The following is an 18,412-nucleotide window of genomic DNA, read 5'->3' as shown; positions in this document are numbered from 1 at the left end:
CTCCTTTCAGTACAGGAGTGGCAAAGGCAGCTTTAAAACTCTTGGACATCAAAATTTCAAGAGAGTGCAGCGTTGGTAAGTTTAGGGGTGAGAGTTGCCCATATATAACAGGTTTACGTAAAATAACGTGTACAGTCAGTTGCCTGTGCTTTTGTGTCTGAACCTATGTTCTGATATTAGTGATTAAAGGCTGAGCTTTGATTTTTTTTTTTTGTCTTTTTGAATGGAGTCAGCATTCTGCAGTGATTTGGTATTGGGTATGAAGTCTAGTGTTTTGCCTATATATTGCTTCGCAGTTGTACAGAATTAGATTATGTGAGTGAACATCAAATGTACATGGGATAAGATTGCAAGCATTGTTTCTTTTCTACTTCCTATGCAGCTATTAAGTCTTAAATTTGATCTTAGTCCTCATAGAGCAAAATGCCCATGTTGAAACCTTAAGCAAATAAGAAATCTATGAAAATGAAAAATGCACTTTAATGTTTTATCCTAAAAGAGTGCTTTGTATGGGTATTGAAACAGTCTAAAAGTTTGAGAACAAAAAGGGAAACAAAAACCACTTTATCCTTTCTTTAAAATACAGTCTAATTCGCTTCTTGCCTTCTCTTCAAAGGACTGTGTTGGTGTCTGCTTGGTTGCGGCACAGTTATCCTCTGATACTGTTAGAATACGATTCTATCATACAGTAGCCGATGGTACCTAACTGTGCTAGAGAGTACCATAGCCTGGGGCTTTGCATACATGTCAGTGCAGTTGTTACTAGTGTCTGTTTCTTCTGGAAAAAAAGGCATTTTTTCTGAAAAAACAGATTTTGGTTATTTTACAAACCACTGTGAAATGAAAATGTTTTCCTCTCCTCTTTTCTCGTACGGAAGTTTATAGAAAGGTAAAAAGTTTTGCATTATTCCCCAAAGTCTTCCTGTGAATCCAAATAAAACACTTGTGATGAGTTCCTTATTGTAAAGTGGGCATAGTATTTTTTCTCCTCTGATGTTATGAGAGTTACAAATATATGTCTACATTAAAGTGAGAACTGATACTGATTAAGCTTGAAATCATGAAATAATGAATGTTGTAAAGAAGAAAGGCTGTGAGAATTTCTGTAAATGCTTAAGGTCCCTACTCTGGAAAACAAGTAGGAGATCTAGAAACACTTTCTAAAAAACATTCTATAGTGTCTCTATAGCATGATTTATGCTCCAGATTAAATGCAACAGACTTCTTACTACAGTATATAAATTTTTCTTTAGGAAAAACTGCGAGAAAAATGCATTCTAGATCAGTTCACCTATGCCATTCAGGACTTGTATTTAGCTATTTAATGAATTCTTGTCTGTATCGGGTTGGGGTTTGACCTGAGAAAAGGACTCTTCCAGTGTGGCTGGACTTCACATAGTGAAGTTTTGTGTTGGGGCAATGCATTATGAAGCAGCCAACTTAGAAGCACAAACTGGAGTGGAGCAACCAGGAACCTTTATAACAAAAGCAGTGTAGGCGCTCGTCCCTCCTGCAGTTGGACTTCAGCACAGGTGGTTGCTGCTCCCTGATGAGCCCTCTTTCCTGCAGAGCCCTTTGCACCGTGTGCCTGCCTCTGCCAGAGGTTTGATCCAAAAGCCCTATAGGAATCTTCTAAATCTCAGTGTGCAGCCTTGTTATCACGTAACACAATCTATTAAGACTATTGAGGTTATGTATGGTATGCCCTGACAAGGTGCTGTTGGCATGTATTTCAAGTTAGAAACTCATAAAAATTACGTTCTGAAATAGTTTTCTATGACATCTCTGTTAAGTTCCTGCCGAACTTGTTTAACACGAGCACAATAGGAATTGTTTTCTAGCATTTTTTTTGTGCTATGTTTTTATAGATGTGTGGAAGCTTTGAAGTGTAGTGCTGCTAGTGGGTTGTGCAGGCTTGAAATATTAAGCATATTGTGAGAAAATGTGGTCTGTCTCTAATGTCACGAGGTAGGAACACGACTGAACTCTGACTATTTTGGTAGATTAAACTAAACCCCGCTAGGTGGTGCAAGCAAATAAATCACCTTGCCAAATACTTCTCTGCAGATGAATAAATTTGAGGAAAGGGTGTCTTTCACTAAATTAAAATACAGTCTTTGTTTTTTGATTTGTGATTATGTACAATAGTTATTAAAATTTAACATTTTACTCTGTCTTAGACTGCTCTTTCACATACAGGAAAAAAACTGCATTCTGTTTTTTGCTTAGACTTGCTATCTGCTTTTCCTATAGTGTAGGCTGGTGTCACGATACTGTATTCATAGCTGGGGTGGTGGCTCGCAGAGGAAGTAGCAGAGGACTTCCACTGTGTTTCGCTGTGCTATCAGAAGTGGCTGCTGTGAAATAGTATCCTTCCTAGGGGCTTACTGAGGCATTTTCAGAGTTATCTGCTTGGAGAACTCCCTCTCAGGAGCTCTCTTGTTGCGGTTTATCCTCTGCCAGTTTCACTTTGGATTTGCTTACCTATACAGCAGTATTGTATACATACAATTAGAACTATTTATTTATGAGAAAAAAGCATTTCAAACAGTAAGTCACAATAGCATACCGTCAGTCTACTATCCTGATAGAAGTGGAGTGAGTAAGGTTCCAGTAGAAAATAATTTTTTAAATGTAATGTATGTGGTTGGTCTGTAAGGGTTGATGTAGTATGTCTAATAGATCAGTGGTTCTATTATGTTTTGCTTTAAACAAACAAACAAAAAAACCAACCAAACCAGAAAACCACAAAACAAAACCCCAAACCCGGAAATGCTCCTTCATCGTACTCCTGGAGGTGAATATAATATAACATTATCAGTTTGTGTTGCACTGGCTATACCATTGCCTTGAATTCAGATTATATAATCTCTCAGTAGCTCATTTTTTAACTGTTCTTTCTTTTCCTCCTCCTCCTCATTAGAAAGACCTCTTGCATAATGGTGGGTTTACTAAAGAGGCACTGGCCGATAATTGGTCAACATCTTTTTATAGCCATAAGATCAGTAGGAAAAGCATTTGAATAACAAAAAAAATCCACATTCTCGAGATAAGTAGAAATTCCTGGGGCTTTCCACTTACGGAGAGCCATCAGCACTGTCATTTTCTTATAAATCATATTTTACCAGAGTTTGTATGGCTTCCCAGTGGACCCCAGGCTGCCAACTCTTCCGAGGCGGTGATGACATCGTGGTTCTGCCATGATACTAAGGAAACCCCTGCCTGTGCTAAAGGGCGAGTGCTGCAGTGAAAATGTTGTCGGCTGCTTAGCAGTCAGCTGGAGATAACAGGTGGTGTTCATATTGCTGTTTTCCCCACTATATCTGTCTTTGAGGACTTTCTCTCTCAATGAATACAGTGCATCGGTAAACGCTGTATTATCACGTTTCAGTCCAGGACTCTGTAATAAGACAATAACTGCAGTCACTAAGCAGCTCTCTAGTGAAAGTTCAGTACTTTACAGTGCAGTGTATTTACTGAAATGGAAATTTTTCATTTCAAAGTGACTTATATATTCATCGGTGGGGATGGGTGTGTTTGCCGCATTCATCCTAGTCTTGATAAATGCAGCAAAAGCAGGTTTTTGGTTTTTGTTTTGTTTTGGTGGTTTTTTTAGGAAATAAGGCAGAGAGACATTAAAGTATAAAAAGCCTGTGCCCATGAAATCTCAATTGACCAGCAGTCATAAAGAATACATATACTAGCCACAAATAGTCAACACGTACTCTGAGTTTTACAGTAAGAATTTGTTAGAATATATAGCCTCTGTAGGGTAGACATAGAAAAATTGCTGCAGAGATACTAGACTTAAAATGCAGGAAGAAAATATTTTTTTTTTTACTCAGTTTCCTTGGGTAGAGGACTAACATACTTGATTGCCATCGCACACTTTTGGTTATCATTAACTCCAAAACTAGAGTAGAATTATATGATGATGCAAGTGGAAGGGCTTCATAGTATATATATTAAAATACTTTCATATTCCTGCTGAAAAAAAATTGGTGCCTATTGTTTTGGTTAGTTACATTGCAGTAGTGTGTGGAGTCCCACTCATGAATGAGGATCCACTGTAGCTGAGCAATGAACATATACAAGAAAGACACACACCTGCTGCCATGGTGCTTACATTCAAAGTACTCTAACAATTTTGGTGACAGATATGTTGAACATTCATGAAAACATGAGAGAAAACGGATGATTTCAAAATCAAGTTTGTTTTCCACAAAACATCTAAAATACAAAGTTAAAAGGTGCAGGACAGAATGTAAACTCTTTACTAGACTTCATGTATTTGATAATATGTAGCATGCAAAACTTTGTAGAAAGAAACCTTCTTTCGGCTGTTGCATGTCTTTGTGCTTCCCTTTGGATTTTTTTTCTTGAGCATATTACTGTGCAATTGGAGTTGTTCCATTGTTTCTATAACTGTTAGTTATTCCATATGCAGGTGGCGAAAGAGAAATCCGGCCTCATTATCTGTATTAAATGAACCGAGGAACTTTTAATTCTTCCCTTAGTTTCATAGCTGCCTTTTATGTATATGTGTGTATACGCACACACAGACACATGTATATTTATATATAGGATTGTGAAGGACCTTAGCAGCATTGGAGACTGTCTTTTACGTAAGGTGTATTGAGAGCCTGCAGTTCTAGAAGCTGAGTGACAGATTGACATTGTGATGTTTTCTGCTTTACACAGTCTCTTGCTGGTAGTATCTACTGATAATGTATATTTAACATTCAGATTTACTAATACAGTGTTCTATAGATTGTAAACATTTGCAGGAAATGACTTCTAAATAATGGAAGAACCTACCACTGGAATGAGATAAAGACCGAGATTAGGTTAATAAGACTAGGGCTTCAATCTTAGTTAAAATTGCAAATAATTTTTATGTAAACCCTTATATTTGTTTAAAAAAAAAAAACAAACCAAAAAAACATGAACAATCCTCTGACAAGAGTGAAGTGGATATTTTTTTTCCTGTGTTTTGTTTTTGTTTTGGAAAGTAAAACCAGATCAACCCATTTAATGTATACACTCTTTTGCCATAAGACAGTCTTTAGAAAGTCATGGTCAACTGAAGTTTGGGCATGTTCTGACTGAATACTGAGGGTTTAATTTTAAAAGTTGAAGTCCCATTTTTCAAAAATAACTATTTAATATTAGTCTTTGTTAGACATTTTTGTTAGCATAATAATTCTACTAACTCATAAATGATTTTTACTGTGGGCAAGGTCCAACCCATATAGGTGTTCTTGAAAAATGTACTACTTAATTTTTTAGGAACTTAACATTTCATAGAAGTAGCTTTTGCTTTATAACATTATAAAGAAGATCTTTGATGATTGCTTAAACATTGCTTAGCATTTACCATGTTGATGATTAAGATGTTGCAGAATTCATATCAACATAGGTATGGAAATAATACAAAAAGCTTTTTTACAGAAGTTTCAGTTTAAATGGTTTTCTCTCTTTACTCTTGCAGTAAGACAAATAAAACACTACAGAGAATTTAAGGTAACTGAGAAGGAAAGATGGGGCCAGACATGTCTGTAGCCCTCAGAGCTGCTTCTGTTCCTGCTTTAGCCTTGTTCCTTGGAGACTGCAGAGAGAAAGGGAGCTGATAGTTTGTGGCACACTCAGAGCTACTGTATCTGTCCCTTCCCAGCAAGAAGAGGGTGAGGTAATTGGAAATCTGGAGTTGGCAGGTGTCTGAGATGCCAGATTTCAAGTCAGGTATTTGGATTAGAAATCACCTTGGAACATTAGAAATCTGGCTTGTCCAGCCTACTGTTTGGCTTTGCAACCAAGGATAACTTGCAAATCTAGGCATATGTCTTGTACAGGTATAGCTGGCAGATGCTGGAACTACTACAGCATTGAGTGGAAGGAGATAGTGTCCCTCTTTCTGTCCCACATACCTCAGACCTAGTGGCTTGCCTGGATAGACAGGGGAATTCCCAAGATTGTATGCCTGCTGGGAGCTTGGCAAGTGGCGTGCCATGTACTTGACCCAGGAAAAGTATGACTTGCTGCCACTGCTTCTGTTCCTGGGAGCGGACTACTAAAATTGTCCGGGCTTAAGGGCTGTCATGTTTGTAAAGTCACTGAACTTAATGTAGGGCACTCTGGTTAATATGCAGTGGTGGGTGGGAGATGAGTCCTTTCTGGTCCTAATACTATGAAATAAGTGAGGACTGAAAGGCAGGCCATAAAATATGAATATGAAGAAAAATGGTGACTGCTCTACAGGGTCAAACATTAATAGATTCATTGTTCAACATCAGCAGACTCAGTAGCCTGCAGTACCTTGGCCTCAGAGAATATAATACAGCTAAGTGTTTGGTTTTGAACTTGAGGTTTCATCTGCCATTAACAAGAACAAACAAAACCAGAATCCAGACAAAAAAGTGCATGAGTCATCTATAAATAACAGAAAATCACAGTCCAGAAGATAAGACTGATAAAAAGCTTAAGAGCTACATACATTCTGTGCAGCTTTCTGTGAAGAAAAGCCCTCCTAACGTGCTTAGCAATGTAATGTTACATAGGTACATGTGTTGACAGGAGATCTAAAGCATTTGCTGCTAGCTGATTGGAATTCTGCTCAGTTCTGTCTGCCATGGCCACTCTTAGGACTCTTAGAGTTGGCTACAGAGAGGAACAGTAGTGGTAAAAGAAGGAAAAGCAGTTGATTAGGTTTTGTGGTATAGTGTTCTGCAGTCTTTGGTGTATCTTTGTTGTTTGCTTTATGGAAATGTGTTACTGATCATGTTGTATCCAAAAAGATCGAATGCAGCATCTAGTGTTCAGGGGAGACTTGGTTGTACAGTAAACCATTTCTCAAAAGCCCAGAACTGTAATTTTTATGATTAACTTTCTGAGTGCCCACTATATAGCATGTTTCTTTCAAGAAAACTTGGGTCTATTATTAGTACCAATATATGCTTTTTTACACACCTGTAGAAAGAAGTTCAATTGGTGTCTTTTCTTGTTGTTTCATATCAGTAGGGGCTGGAAGCTGACAGGCTGATTAGAAGCCCTGCTGTAAAGCATCTGGAGGCGGTGGTGGACACCAGGTTGAATATGAACCAACGGAGTGCCATCATCATCAATAGGGCAAGCTGCCTACCAAGCTGCATGAGGAGGAATATGATTAGCAGATTGAGCAATATTGTTATTATTTCTCTTTGATGCTGGTGAAGGCCCACCTGAAATACTGTGTCTGGCTTTTGGCCTTTCCCTTCAAGAAAGATGCTGAGACAGTGGAGAGGGGTTGCCAAGATGGTCAGGGCCTAGAGCACACAACCTGTGAAAGGTGATTGAGAGATCTGGGCTTGCTTAGCCTTGAGAAGACGAAAAATGTAATAGCAGGCTGCAACTGTTTGAAATGCAGTTACGGAGATGGTTAAGGTAAACTCTTCTTTTGGTAACAAGGGGCATTGGCTGTAGGTTGTGACTTGAAGTTCAGGTTGTACATTACGAGAAATGTTTTTGCAAAGAGGGTAAAGTAGCACTAAAGCATGTTACACAGAGAAGTTGTGGAGGTTTTGAAGACTCAGCTAGGCAAAGCCATGGCTGACCTGATCTGGTGTTGAGAGGTGAACGGGATGATCTCCAAAAGTCCCTTAGAAACAACATTTCTGTAATTCTGTGTAGTTGTCTACAGTGATGAATTGGAGTAAAGGGGCAAAAAAGTAAAGTAGGAAGCTTGAAAGGGAGGGGGTAAGGTAGAACATCTGAGGATGGTGTTGGGCAGAGAACAGACGTGCCACTGCTACTTTGACAGATTCTTGTAGTCAACTAAGCAGTCTCATGAGAAATTATAGCTGGATGGTACATTACGTGACTCATGAACTGAAAAAATAGAAATATGTTCTGTAGGTGTAGAAATACTGGACTTAAATGTGTATATTACAGGGTTTTTAGAAGTGCTTGTTGAAAAGTGTAACAATATAAACAAATGCAGATACATTATTTAATTTGAACATATGCAGGAAGGAACAGTGGTATTAAACAAAATATGAACTTCACTATAAAGACCAATTGGGGCCACTAAATAATGGAATTGCTATCCTGGCACATTCCCTTGCTAATTCTTTGTTTTAAAAACATCTTCCTGCTGATTTTTCTGACTGTCTGTGCACTGGCAGGTGGTGTTGAATTGGTCTATATAAAGATTAGGCACTGCTGATAAACTTTCAGTTACGAAAAATGAACAAGCTTGCTTTTTCCAGCTGAAAGTATAATTCTAACATGTACTGGTAATAGTATTTAAACTGCATGTGTGATGTGGTGGCAGGGGAGGGTTTGGTCTTTTTTCTTTGAGATTTCTGTGAAATTGAGTCACAGGTTTCCAAACTAGTCATAGAGCGATAATAAAGTGTAGTTTTTAACCACTCTTTTAAACATTCTGCCATGCAATTAGGAAGAACCGGGTCCAAGGGGGAAATTTGCAGCCTCACTTACTAGATACAGCACATACGCACTTCAGACTAGATTGAATGTTTGCTCAGCTGGGTGGGTGATGTTCTTTTCTGACTGGTTTGGACCATCAGTAGAAGGTCCTCTGATATTGCTGGACTTGTCTGCATAAACATACCCTGAGTTTGGGAAATTTGATGGAGATGCTTGTTCTCTTTTTTTTCCTCCCAAAACCCTGCCTGCTGTGAGAATGAATTAACATTGAGCAATGAGTACCTGCTTTTAGCTGTGGACTCAAATGGTGATTTTTCAGTGATAGAGGAGAGACTTAGCTGGTCTTTTTATCTCCAATTTTTGATTAGCATTTTGTGCTTCAGCAGCATCATCATGTTGAAGTTTAAATTAATTCAAAAGAGATTTTCTAATTTACCTAAAATGTGGAATATTTGAGATAACAAAATGAAGCCCTACAGGTCATGTGTTTTCCAGTAGCAGCAAAGTCAGTTCTGCTTACTCAAGCTAATATTCTTTTTAATTCCTTTCCTGTGTCTTGCCTAAGTATAAAAATAGGAGCAGGAAGAACAGAGAGTCCCTTCAGTGACTAAACATATTTTGACAAAAGTCATTGGCTAGAAAAGAGCAGAGAGATGATATCAGTCAACCTGTGTTAAAACACGCTATAGACTTCTATTACCTCTTTTTAGGATCTTGGGTTGGTTAAGAATACGTGGCTTGACAAAGGTTAATCACCTGAAATTCTGTAGATAAGAAATTATGTGTGGACCACAGAAAGACAGGGGAAACATTTGTTACAGTGTAGTTTTATCCAGTTTATTAAGCAATAGATTATAACTAAATGTGTCTGGCAGACTCTGGGAACACCAGCAGACCTGTTTATGATCAGGTCCAACAGAAATCACTGTTCATTCAGAGACGTAAGGTATTTTTTAAACTCCAGGAATAAGTCTGGATGACTGGTTTGGGTCAAAATCTCTCACATTTATTTGAAAAGAAATTAACAGATTACAGAAGATATTTTGCATTTCTAAACCATAAGATGCTTTGCTGCTTTATTCTACAGGAATATCTCTCCATAAAGGCCAGCACTATGAAGTAAAATATTTTTTCTTTTCAATGCAAGTCAGTAGCGTCCTTCTTTGGATAATTATAAATCTGATTGTGTGTAACATTGATTTAGTTTTTCATAGCATCAAAGATCATTTTTTGCCTTCAATTTATTTTTTTCCTTCATCTCTATATTGTATTGTTCATTTTTGTGCAATCTTCTTTTTAAGCCACCTTTGGTAGTATGCCACCTGCTGCATTAGGTTCTGCAAGCATCATGAAGTGGAGGTCAATGTATTTGTGGACCAAAGAATCTTGGTGTGCTTGGCTGTACTTGTGAAATGCCTGCATATTTCCACTGTAGACGTAGCTCCCACCTCTCCTCATCTTTGAATATGCACTAATCGCTTACCCATTCAAAGACATGACTTTCAGTCTCACAGCAATGAACTGCAAAAGATGCACATTAGCATTCTGCTAGACAGTCCTGCAAAGTCGCCCAAGGTAAGCTGCCAGCTGTCAGCTTACCAGAGCTCGGTACTGTGGTAGTGGATGAAATTGTTTGCGTTATTAGGTATATCAGTTTTTTAGAGGGGGACATCCACACTCACCTGAGCAAAGGTTGCGGCAACAAAGTGTACACCGAATGCTTTCTTAAGTAGCCGAAAGACTTGTTTTGACCCTTTAACTGAAGAAACTGATGCCATGAAGGAGACATTGTGAGGAATTTCCCAGGAATGATTATACTCTTGAGTGTTTGCTTCTCTTCTTTGTGACTATCCATGTGGTAAACATGCTTATAGGCAAATCTTCCATTCCCTTAAAAAGTTAAGAAAAGGATTGATTAGCACACTTTTTGGGGAAGAGGAAAGTTAACCATGATCTCATCTTTTCAAGCACTGGCATTTTCCATGTATGTTAGTGCTTCTGTTATTTAAACAAACTCTGTTCTTAAATATGTGTGAAGTTAGGGTTTAGCAGATAGATCAAGTACCTGGTGTTAATCCACGGTCTAATTCTTAATCTTCTGTAGTATGGATACGGTAGATAAATTTCTTAATGGCCAATTTTAAAAACTGTTCACTCAAACCCGACATAACCCATTTCAGTCTCTCTTTAATAGGAAATCTAATAACTTTTTTTGATGTGGTGCATAAAGCTCTGGCATTTTGTTTTCTTTTTATTGCCAGATGCAAGCGTGTTCATGTATTTACAGTCAATAAAGCTATCAGTACTATACACAGGTTTAGATTAATAATGTCAACCTTTCAGTCTGGGGTGTCTGATATAGGCCACTGCTATGTTACTTGCATCCTTTGGTGACATACTGTCTGATCAGTTGCGGTATTTCTGCTTTCGAGCCACTTAGAATGGGACAATCCGTTCCAGTATTTTCATTCATACTATTCAGAAGTTACCTGTAAAACAAACCAGACCACTTTAGGAGCAGTGTGAGTCTTGTACATCTACAGCAAATAAAGAAGGTAGTCCCCAAACCCCTTTTTCCATAATGCATTTTTGTCTTTGATATATTCTCTTCTTTACTCTGTTCATACTCTGACTTTGATTTTGTGCAGTTTCCAAGAGAGGTGGTTATATATTAGGACTTATCATCAAGTAACAATAGTTTCAAAGAGGTGCAATATTACCTATGGATGGGTCATATGCATGAAAGAATGTGTGAGCTGTCCAAACCATCATATCTAGAGACTGTATGGAAAGGAAGAAATATTGGCCTTAGTCCTGTTGCCTCATATAATTAGTGAATGTTTATATTTGCCCAGAGAGCCAGGTTTTATGGCTTGCCCTGTTATCTAGACTTTTCTCTCTTGAAGTGTCTTAGCCCATTTCTGCCATGAGCAAACCAGTTAGTGATCACCTGCTGCTCTTTTTTTTCCCTATATTTTTTTGTAATACTTGCATGAGATAAAATATATTTCTGCCCTAAAGCCACTGTAGCTGTTCTGTGTACCAGACCGTAGGCTGGATTAGGACTTGTGGCAAAATGTGTCACCTCTTGATGCTAGGGATTTGTTTTTCTTTAGCACACGTTGACTCTCAGGATTTTTCCCATAAGACTGAGCATGCAAATAAAAATAACAAATAAGATTTTTCATTAAATATCTTGACACATTTTACTGGATTTAGATTCACTTTCCACTGTTTCACGGTTTCTGTTTCATGCTTACTTTCCTTCATCTAAGAGCAGTCACAGTTGCAGTATAAAAATAACTTTTAAATTGAATTTTTTGAGATCCTCCTCTTCTGCTATGTCTTACTGCTTCCCACTTCTCTTCTGATTTTATGTTTCTTTCTAGTCTTCTCCCTGAAAATCAAGATCTCCTTATGCTTTGCATTACCAGCTGTCAGGCGTGATGCCGTATATGCTGATCTGCCACTGTGTTAGCTTGCTTTGGCGCTGTTGGCAGCACTCCGCTGTCATGCTCAATTGAGACAAAAAGGACCATTTCTTACTGGAAAATTAATTCATGAAAAATGACTTTTGTTTTTGTAATAGAATTGTTTTGAAAGAAATTAAACATACAAGGAAATTTGTATTACAACAAATTAGCCCTTAATTTTATAAACATTTAAGTGTCAAATATAAAAGAACTAAACAGTAAGGCCAACTAATTTTGTGAAACTACAGCCTCAAATTGCAACACGTGATTTGAGCACAAATTCCATCAACTGAGATTTTTTTTTTGTATTTTGTTTTTTTCCCTGACATAGCTGGTTTTGAGCAAAAGTGAATGCCACCCCAAGCATCTGGAAATTATCTCTGGAAGGAGAGTAGTAACCAATTTACTTGTGTCCCTCTGTGAAAGGGAGAGGCAAGGTCAGGATGATTGTAATGGAGATGATCTTTCTCCTGACCTGTTCTCTTTCTCCACCCTGCAAAACAGGAGGAAGTAGAACATCCTCTTCTGTGTTGACCTTTTTCTCCTCTCTAGTCATGGCTTTCCTGTCCCTTATGGTTTTTAGAAGAGGATCGCCTTTTACAGGTAATTCTGCCAGTCTAGGAGGCCCAATGTTAGTGGGCTACTAATCTTAGGGCTAGTGTAAAATGAAGTAGCAGTTTTGCAGCAAGTTTCTTTCTCCTCGGTACTAACTGTCCTGGTTGTGGCTTTTCTTTGATTCACTTGCAAAACTGACCAACCTAACCAATGTAATTTTCTTAATGACAAAATACGAGGCTGCTTCTGTGCTTGTAAATTAGACAGACTGATGTGCTGTCTTGCAGTCATATGTGATGTTTAATTGTTAGCGTGGTCCCTGATACTATTTTGGCTCATGCCAGCTAGTGCTCTCCTGGACAATGTTTGCGTGTGGTTCAGGACATAACACGTGCCTAGAGTAGCCAGTTTTGGATGCAGCCCCCACTTTGCGGGGGAGAATTCAGCCGTGTAGCTGTGAGCTACGTCATGTTGCTTGATCTTACTGGCAGAGATGTCTCTGTTCTTATTTAAGACTATCTAAAATACAGCCTCTGTGCCCACTTGCAGGGGATTTTAGGCTCCAATAGCTGTTTCTGGCCTTTTCTCAGGACAGACAAGTCTTGACTTTACTCCTGTTCTTGGAGCTTTCATGATGGATGCTGTTTCATAGACACCTTTCGTATGCAGTGTTTCATCCTCTGTGCTGCTTACAGGATAGCAGTTTCTTGTTGCATCATCCAGTTTTCACCTTTGTTAGAAAGAATGACTGCACAACAGGTTTTGTTGGTAAGATAAAAGAAGCAAAAAGAAATTTAGAGGAAGTTGCCTTATACCTGTTATACAAACGTTTAGACCAGTAAACCAGAGCTTGCTCTGAGAAATGAAAATGAGCCTTCATAGTAATATAATCCTCTTCAAAGGAGTTTATATTGCTTATATCTGTTAAAATGAATACTGAAAGTGGTATTGCTAACTGACATAGTTATACTGGTAGAACTTTGCATGCTGGACATTTTGAAGCACTTTGAAGCATTTTCCAAACTGACTGTATATAAGTACTTGAAAACTAAGACCTGGAAGGTACCTCTGTCATAAAGTTCAATTTCTGTCACAGGTATCATCACTTGATAGGAAAATTAAAAAGATAAATCAAGCAGAAAATGTGTGTTTTCTCACAAAATTTTTACTTTTATTTGCTTAAAATACAACATAACTTCTAGGGGTATTTCCCTTTTTTAGCTAAAAAGAATGTCACTAGTATTAGATGCTTTTAATTTTCCAATGTGTAAATAGCTATGAACAGTGAATATAGTAACCGTTCAGATGTGACTCTTGGTCAGAACCATGAGTAGAAGTGGATGAGAATAACTCTAGAAAAATATGTGTTGAAATATTCTGATAAGTTGATCAAAGAAGAGAAGAGAGCTGGGAAGCCATATATATGCTTATGAATTTAGGCAAAAAGAAAAATCAGTTATGGTCAGTAAGAACTTGATGTTTTAGGTTGGCTCAGTAATCTGCATATCCTTCTCACAGTTAACTTTTGTTAGACGGATCTGAGCATATGGTACTAGGAGGATGTGATATGTTCTTTCACTTGACAAAATGCCATGCAATGGCTTTAGATTATAGCACTGCAGTATCATAATAATGAAGACTACACTATTATTGTCAAATTTGCAAAGATCATTTACTGTGAGTGATTCTTGCACTTTAGTAGCCTCAAATGCCCAAAGTTTATTGATATACTGCTTTATCATCTGCTAGGTCAAGTTAATGACTTGCTCCAGGTAGAGGTTAGAGTTGGGCAATATTTCATACAGCTTTTTTGTCAAGAGTTTTGAGCTTCCATGCTTTAATTTATGCAGTTTAATATAAAAGATTGAGATACATGCTCATTCAGTTGAGGAGGCTTACCTGCAGGAGAGAAGAATCAAAACTCTCTTTTGTAGACTTGACAGCTAGTACGTCACTGAGTATATATACAAGAAGTTCATGGCATTTAAGTAAAAATTTTGAGATAAGAGTTCTGAACTTTTCTTCCAAAATACCTGTGTGCATGTGTGTATACATATTATAGTGTGGGTACATATAGGTAGACACATGCATGTATATATATTATAACGTGCACCTATCTAATCTATATCTTATAATTTATACATAAAATGTAGTGTAGCTCAATTGATTTCCCCACCCCCAGAAAGCAAATTAGAAAAAACAGACCTTTAGGCTGTTTCAGTAGACCAGCTTCTGTAGTTCAGAGCTTGCTTACTTAATTTTTCTTAAGCACATTAAGCAGTTCTAGACAGTTTTTAGACTATTAGAAAAAATAGTCTTTCTTGATGTTGAAAGGCTCGTATCAGCCTCATTTCAAAATTAAATCTAATTACTTTAAAATGCATGTTTATGCTATTCTCCCCTCCCTGTTTTTTTAGTAAAGCTTCCTAAGGCTCAAAATTATCTTGATAATTTTTCTCTATCTTTTTTAATCCTTTGACATTTGAAGAAAGGTCTTTTTTTCTGCAATTGACAAGGAGGGTGTTTGACTATGCAAGGGAATGCTGACTCTGTCTAGCCAGAAAATGTTGCCAAATGTACAGTCCTTGATAGAACAGACAAGCCTTTTTTTTTTTTTTTTTTCTGCTAACATTCAGTTTATAGTAATTGTAGCTGTTACTTGCAGCTTCAAGTATTTAATTTTGGGATTTGAGATACTGGGGTTTTTTTTTCCAGATTTGCAGTGTCCCTGTAAAGACTGTAGAGATAAGCGTCCAAGATGCTGATGAATATTTTGTTCTGTGTACAGTGGTTTCCTGTCTAGAACTATGGCTAAGAAATGGGTTTAGGTAGCCGGTATCCATAAATCAAGGTGTTATGTCAGCTAACAGGCTCCCAGTAGAACAGAAGTCATCTCAAATTCACACTGACTGTGGGTAGCTAAATAGACAGTGGTACGTTTGCTGGTCAGGACTCCGCAAATGATAGAAAGTAGAAAGGAAATGAGTGGAAAGGTTCCTTCTGCACACCACAGTGGAGTTGCGGAGCCCACTCTAAGCTCTGATGGTTGTGTTGGACTATAACAGCAGTGTACTTCATGTTGTGAGTACAAACTCATCATTGCCATAATAGTCCAAAACCTCTAAAAACCGTGTAAGTAAACGAGCTGTTTCAGTAGACCAGCTTCAGTAGTTCAGGGCTTGCTTACTTAATTTTTCTTAAGCGCATTAAGCAGTTCTAGACAGGCTGTCACTATGATCTTTGAAATATTGCCACGTTTCTTTCGTTCTCTGCTTTTTAATTTCTTTCATACTTCCTCATACTCTGTTCGTTACAGATTTCTGGGTATTCAGGCTCTTATTTGGAGCTTAAAAGCATTCCAGACCACAACATAAATTCAGAAATGGAAAAGGGAAGAGATGTGCATTTATTGTCCTCTCTTTTACCACAGCCTGTTAGACTCTGCAGTGGGAGTCAAGCCTGTAGTTTCTGGCTCTTACCTGGCAGCCAGTTTGCAGGTAAATTAACCCAGCAAGCATGTATCATTTTTGACTAGAATGGGTATAAGGTAGTAATTTGAACCTGGAAAATAATGTCTTGGCCACAGTTTTTATCTGAAAGTAATTTTGCTTTAACTTTATAGAAAGGCCTTGCTTTCGTAGGGATCTTTTTCCCCCTTCATTTCTTGTCATATTACTCAAATGCCTATATTCAGAAGTCTTCAGAAAGATTGAGGAATAACTGATGAAAACCTTGAATCATACTTTTAAAACATAGCACATGCTGTGCAGTTCCAGTAGAAGAAAGCAGTATGGTTGAAGGGTTTAAAACATGCTTTCATATTAATTTACTATCATTTAAATATTCTTTTAAGCGACTGCTTATGGATTCTGAATTTTCAGTTGCAGCTACAGTTTATTTGAAGTTTAAAGGGATATGATGCATTTTCTTTGTGAAGTATTCTACTCTTTTTGTTCACGCTAGTTCTTTGGCTTATTTGAAACCAGTAGTAGACACTACTGTGCTGGCAAATGCACAAATGTTTGTGGTGTTGAACTTCTACCACAGCTGAACACTGATGTGCACTTGCAGCAAAAATGGGAAACGGTCAGTAATCCCTCTTGCCTTTTGAGATGGTCATATTTGAATTACGTTGACAGGATTGACTGAAGAAGCTTGTATTGTTAACAGTGCTGAATCTGTTCTGTAAACGCATAAGACTTTTTTGCTGTGGGGATTTCAATTCAGCTTTCACCAGCACTTTGTTCGTCTAAAACTAAATTTAAAGGTTTTCCTAGGTTTCTGCTGCTAAATTTGTGTTTTATGTGCTTTGGTCAGGGAAAAAAATCCACAATGTTACACACATTTCTGTTTACTATAAATTTATTCTTTCACTCAACTTTTTGTAAGAAATATATGCAATTAAGGTCTTAAAATACACTTTTTCTTCATCTTAAGCAAAATAATCTCCCAGATACCACACATTTAAAAGTAATGTACCTGAAACTCTTAAATTTCAGTAATTTAACTGGGTAAACATTGTACTAACTTTGGTAAATGTTAACTTCATTTCTTCCCAGGCTTCCAAAGGATGAGTTGGCAACAGAACCACAAAAATATGCTGAACAACTTCCTGTAGCTCAGATAATACACCAGGTATGTCCTTCTATTTTAAGGATTTTCTTTCAGAAAAAACATCATCTGTAATAAAATCTGCTTTTCTAGGTCATACAGAATCAATGTCCTCATGCTGGAAGTATGTAAAAACAACATACTCTTGTTCAGATGACAACTATTAAATTATAAAAGTCTTATTCTGAACATGGCAGTGAAAAGATGCTGTATGACACAGTTGACACTTCAGAGGTTGCTGTTAAAATTGTTGTGTTTAAAAAAAAAAAAAAAATCCATTCATTTCTTCGAATTTCCATCTTGACCTAAATCACATTTCCCTTCCTGAAAAAGCAGTCAAAGTATAGAATCATTATTGTGGAATAATTGTCATGATGAGTTGAGTAGGGAAAACTGTCTCCCCTCCTAATCCAGTTCTGAATTAGCACTGTTTCTGTTTCTAACTATAGCAGTGTCGTCATACTTTCTGCTTTGCACAGGGTTTTTTGTTTGCTTTTTGTTTTACACAATTAAAAAACTCAGAGATCAAGATTTTGCCTAGATTGTGCCTTCTAACTGTGTCTTTATTTAAAATCAATACTCATCCATTGATTTAGGTAAACAAATGAGAGATGATGTGGTGTCATGGTTTAACCCCAGCCAGCAACTAAGCACCACACAGCCGCTCGCTTACTCCCCCCCGGTGGGATGGGGGAGAGAATTGGAAGGGTAAAAGTGAGAAAACTCGTGGGTTGAGATAAAGACAGTTTAACAAGTAAAGCAAAAGCCGCACACACAAGCAAAGCAAAACAAGGAATTCATTCACCACTTCCCACCGGCAGGCAGGTGTTCAGCCATCTCCAGGAAAGCAGGGCTCCATCATGCGTAATGGTTACTTGGGAAGACAAATGCCATCACTCCGAACGTTCGCCCCCTTCCTCCTTCTTCCCCCAGCTTTCTATGCTGAGCATGACGTCATATGGTGTGGAATATCCCTTTAGTCAGTTGGGGTCAGCTGTCCCGGCTGTGTCCCCTCCCACCTTCTTGTGCACCCCCAGCCTCCTCGCTGGTGGGGTTGGGTGAGAGGCAGAAAAGGCCTGGACTCTGTGTCAGCACTGCTCAGCAGTGACGAAAACGTCCCTGTGTTATCAACACTGTTTCCAGCACAAATCCAAACACAGCCCCATACCAGCTACTATGAAGAAAATTAACTCTATCCCAGCCAAAACCAGCACATGTGGACATCTGAGCTGGGATTGAATACCAGGCTACAGTTTTTACTACAGCATGTCTTCCCCTCCACTCCAATTTATGGCAAGGAGGAAGAAGTGATCTTTTCTGTACAGAAGATTCTATACTCCCTTCTTGCT

The 18,412-nt window shown here is 38.0% G+C and overlaps 1 protein-coding gene across 1 annotated transcript in view; it reads left to right on the top strand.

Annotated features, from left to right (window-relative positions):
* PIGK (phosphatidylinositol glycan anchor biosynthesis class K) overlaps positions 1–18,412 on the top strand; it is a 75,976-nt gene that overhangs the window by 31,227 nt on the left and 26,337 nt on the right. Inside the window, exon 10 of the mRNA XM_076340422.1 lies at positions 17,012–17,087. Coding sequence (XP_076196537.1) covers positions 17,012–17,087 — 76 coding nt within the window. The remainder of the gene's footprint in view (positions 1–17,011; positions 17,088–18,412) is intronic.

The sequence above is a fragment of the Aptenodytes patagonicus genome, chromosome 5 (genome assembly GCF_965638725.1).
Source record: "Aptenodytes patagonicus chromosome 5, bAptPat1.pri.cur, whole genome shotgun sequence".
Taxonomy (NCBI): Eukaryota; Metazoa; Chordata; class Aves; order Sphenisciformes; family Spheniscidae; genus Aptenodytes; species Aptenodytes patagonicus.
This window is presented reverse-complemented; position numbering and strand designations above follow the sequence as displayed.